At 40.6% G+C, this 3,555-nt stretch overlaps 1 protein-coding gene across 1 annotated transcript; it reads left to right on the top strand.

Annotated features, from left to right (window-relative positions):
- Window positions 1-1,603: 1,603 nt before the first annotated feature.
- LOC102206851 (pentraxin fusion protein-like) lies at window positions 1,604-3,462 on the top strand. Its single transcript, XM_005755422.1, has 3 exons — window positions 1,604-1,646; window positions 1,956-2,163; window positions 3,036-3,462. The coding sequence occupies exons 1-3, from the start codon at window positions 1,604-1,606 to the stop codon at window positions 3,460-3,462; spliced, it is 678 nt and encodes a 225-aa protein (XP_005755479.1).
- The last annotated feature ends 93 nt before the right edge of the window (window positions 3,463-3,555 follow it).

Here is a 3,555-nt window from a genome sequence, read left to right as displayed (position 1 = left end):
CAGATGGCCCAGGATGTGAGTGGGCGTTAAGGCGTCTGATGGCAGACAGTTGGTGTCGTAAAGTGGCCATAGATGCTTCTTTCACTCCTCTTTCAAACCATCTGTCCTCTCTGTCCAAAATGTGAACATTGGCATCCTTGAAAGAGTGACCTTTGACCTTTAGATGAGGTGGCTCTTCTATGTTGTGCCATGCGTTTATGAACTGATTCTTTGGTTTGTCCAGTGTAGAGGTGTGAGCATTCCTTGCTTCACTGCACAGCATATACTACGTTGTTTAGTTTGTGTTGGGGAGTTTTGACTTTGGGTTTCTCTGATAAACATGAATTGATCCGAGAAACTCAGGATAGTCTTCTCCAAGCACGACATCCCAGCTTTTATTTAGAAACACAAGAACGCAAACACTGATGATCAGGAGCAAACAATCCCAAAACTAGTAAACTCGGGGAAATGTGCAACAAGGAAACACAAAACCATGAGGGCAAACACCATAAACAAAAAAGTGTGGAGTTTTAACATAAATCCGAAGTTGAAACCAAAAGGACGTTGTGAAGTCACAAAACACAGAATGATCCTAAAGATTGACCCAGAACTAAAACCATGAAATATAACCAAAAGAAACTTGAAAATACAAAACTAAACACCAACAGTACAAAACCACGATCCAAACACAATCAAAAAAATTCTAAACTAGAGAAAACCTAAAAGTCAGAAAAACTCGAAGCCCTCGACCCAGGGACCCTGACAGCAGTCATAATACAGAGTAAAATTACACATTATAAAGGTGACATTTTGACACACCGTTGCTACAATCATTCCATGTGCTATGGTACATATAATGATTGTAGCATTGTATGCATATTTGTTTGTTCCACATCTCCTGCATGTATACTGAGGGGTTTGTTAGAATATAGTAATATAATTCAGGGAACCACATTTTAATCATGCTGCATCAGTCTGAAAAGTTCAAATGAGCATCAGTGTCTCATTTACAGGAAGAATTCAAATAAGAAACATTTGAATTGCAAACAAATACAACAGAAACAATTCAAATGAGCAGCAGTTTCTCTTCTGCAGAAACTATTGTCTGCTTTTCCCTTTGATAGAAATCTTTCTTGGACAATGGTCAGAAAACACGCTCGTGCTCATTTGCAAAATTCAAATAACCATCAGTGCGTTGTGAACAGAAAGAATTCAAATCAGAATTTATTTTTTAAATATTCCCTTTGAAATAAATGGCTAATAAATAAAACACCCACAGGTAAAGGCATGGTTTGCAAAACACAGTTAGAACTTTAATCTAAATGACCTTTAACTACAGAACTCTGTAATTTTAGCAGCTGCTTCTACCAGTACCAGTGAACACCAAAGCCTGAAACCAGTAAGGAAGTTTAGAGAGCTGCAGAGATGTTATTTGCGTAGCAAGAATCTGAAATGAGGAGAGTTCAGTCACCGCTCAGTCGTCTGTCTGCAGGAGGATCTTTGTAGCAGCTCAGTATGTATACAGCTTCCTTTTATTTTGTAACTTCATATGACTTTTTAACATGCATTAACACATGAAAATATCTCGAAGGAGTCTGATTTTCTGCAGGTTTATGAAAATAAAATGAGACCTCCAGTCATCCTTTTCCTCATGACAGCATTGGCCGGTAACTGTATACCTCTCCATTTTGAGTTATTTTATTATTTATTTTCTGGTTTTCTTTGTAAACTTAAAATGCATTTATCTGGTATTCAGGCTTTCAGTGGGAGAAAACACAGCATTTAAACAGTGATTTCAGTGACCTTCATTTTAAGAATTCGTTAAATTTGTGTGACACCTCTGTTTTTCCCCTGCCTGTCAACTTAGTTATACCATCTAATTATTTTTATACAGAAAAACACAGTTTTACCACAGTTTCTTTTTTAAACCATTTCAAAGTTTTAGTAATGTTTTTATTAATTTTCCTGCCTCTCAGGGAGTGTTCCCATCAAGACCTTGGTTTTCCCCACTGAGTCATGCACCAGTTTTGTTGAGATGATGCCTCAGAAGCCGCTGAACCTGACTGCGTTCACTCTGTGCATGCGAGTGGCCACGGAGCTCAGTGGCCAGCGAGCGATCATCCTCTTTGCATACCGGACTGGAAGCTACGATGAGCTGAATGTGTGGTGTGAACTGGATGGAAGGTAGGACATCTTAAAGTCAACATCTACACTGTGAGCTTCCCCCAAAAATAATATCAACCAAATCTGAAAAGTTCCCACTCACATATTTCATGTACACTAACTTTATTCTGTTAATGGAGGCATGCTGGGATAGACTCCAGGCCTTCACGGCCCTGATAATGTTCTGCATAAGAAAATGGATTGGTTTCAACAGAATGTGTCAAAATGAAAATTACAGATGGATTTCTCCTGTACTTACAAATCTATGAAGGAAAAACAGCCCACAGTATGACCTCCCATTATGTGGTTTATTAAATATACTGAAGTTATTGTGGAGCACAGTCGGGGGTCAGGTGGTTTTTACAGTGGCCCTGAGAGGCCAAACGGACCGCAACTTCAGAAAACACCAGCAATAAGAAAAATGCTGCAGAAGCACACAAAACACAACGCAAATAGGAAAAAACAGACTTCCAAAAGCACAAGGGAAGTGTTTCTGGGGAGACAATAACCAGAAGGACCAGTTGCAGGAACCAAAATATGCTAAGAATTGTACTGGGAGACACTTAAAAGAAGTGGAGGATCTATCAGTTTTGTGAGGTAAGTGTGTTAGCCTAACTATTAGTTATTTGAATCATGAGATTAAAACACACTTACCCAGCATGTTTTGGTTTCTACAACTGGTCCGTCGGGTTATTGTCTCCCCAGAAACACTTCCCTTGTGCTTTTGGAAATTAGTTTTTTCCTATTTCCGTTGTGTTTTGTGTGTTTTTGCAGCATTTTTCTTATTGCTGGTGTTTTCTTAAGTTGCAGTCCGTTTGGCCTCTGAGGGCCACTGTAGGGTTTTACATTAAGCTGCCTGCATGCAGACTTATAATGATTGTTTGTGTGTGCAGACTGTCCTTTTACATGGCTGGAGATGGTGTTTTATTTAAAGCCCCTGAGCTCGGAGCCCTGCAGACCCACCTGTGTGTCACCTGGGATTCCACTTCAGGTTTAGCTGCCCTCTTCCTGGATGGCAAGAGGAGCTTATCCAAAATCTACAGGAAGGGTCACACTGTCAGCCCAGGAGGCAGGGTTATCCTGGGACAAGATCCGGATTTTTATCTGGGTGATTTTGATAAACATCAGAATTTTGTTGGTGAAATCTGTGATGTGAATATGTGGGACGTTGTTCTGGCAGATAGCGTGATACAAGGCATGTTTGCAGGGGAGAGAGAACCAAGAGGAAATGTTTTTGACTGGGAAAGCACAGAGCTGAGAATTAACGGGGACGTAGAGGTCGCCACTCGTGAGCTGTACACTCCTGAAGCTGACGTGTGAGGACTCACAATGTTTATGATGTTTTTCACACGGGCTGGACCCAAGGCTGGACTGGGACAAAAAATCGGCCCGGGCATTTTGACTAGAGACCGG

The sequence above is a fragment of the Pundamilia nyererei genome, unplaced genomic scaffold (genome assembly GCF_000239375.1).
Source record: "Pundamilia nyererei isolate P.nyererei 1_Seehausen unplaced genomic scaffold, PunNye1.0 scaffold01439, whole genome shotgun sequence".
In the NCBI taxonomy this organism is placed as follows: domain Eukaryota; kingdom Metazoa; phylum Chordata; class Actinopteri; order Cichliformes; family Cichlidae; genus Pundamilia; species Pundamilia nyererei.
This window is presented reverse-complemented; position numbering and strand designations above follow the sequence as displayed.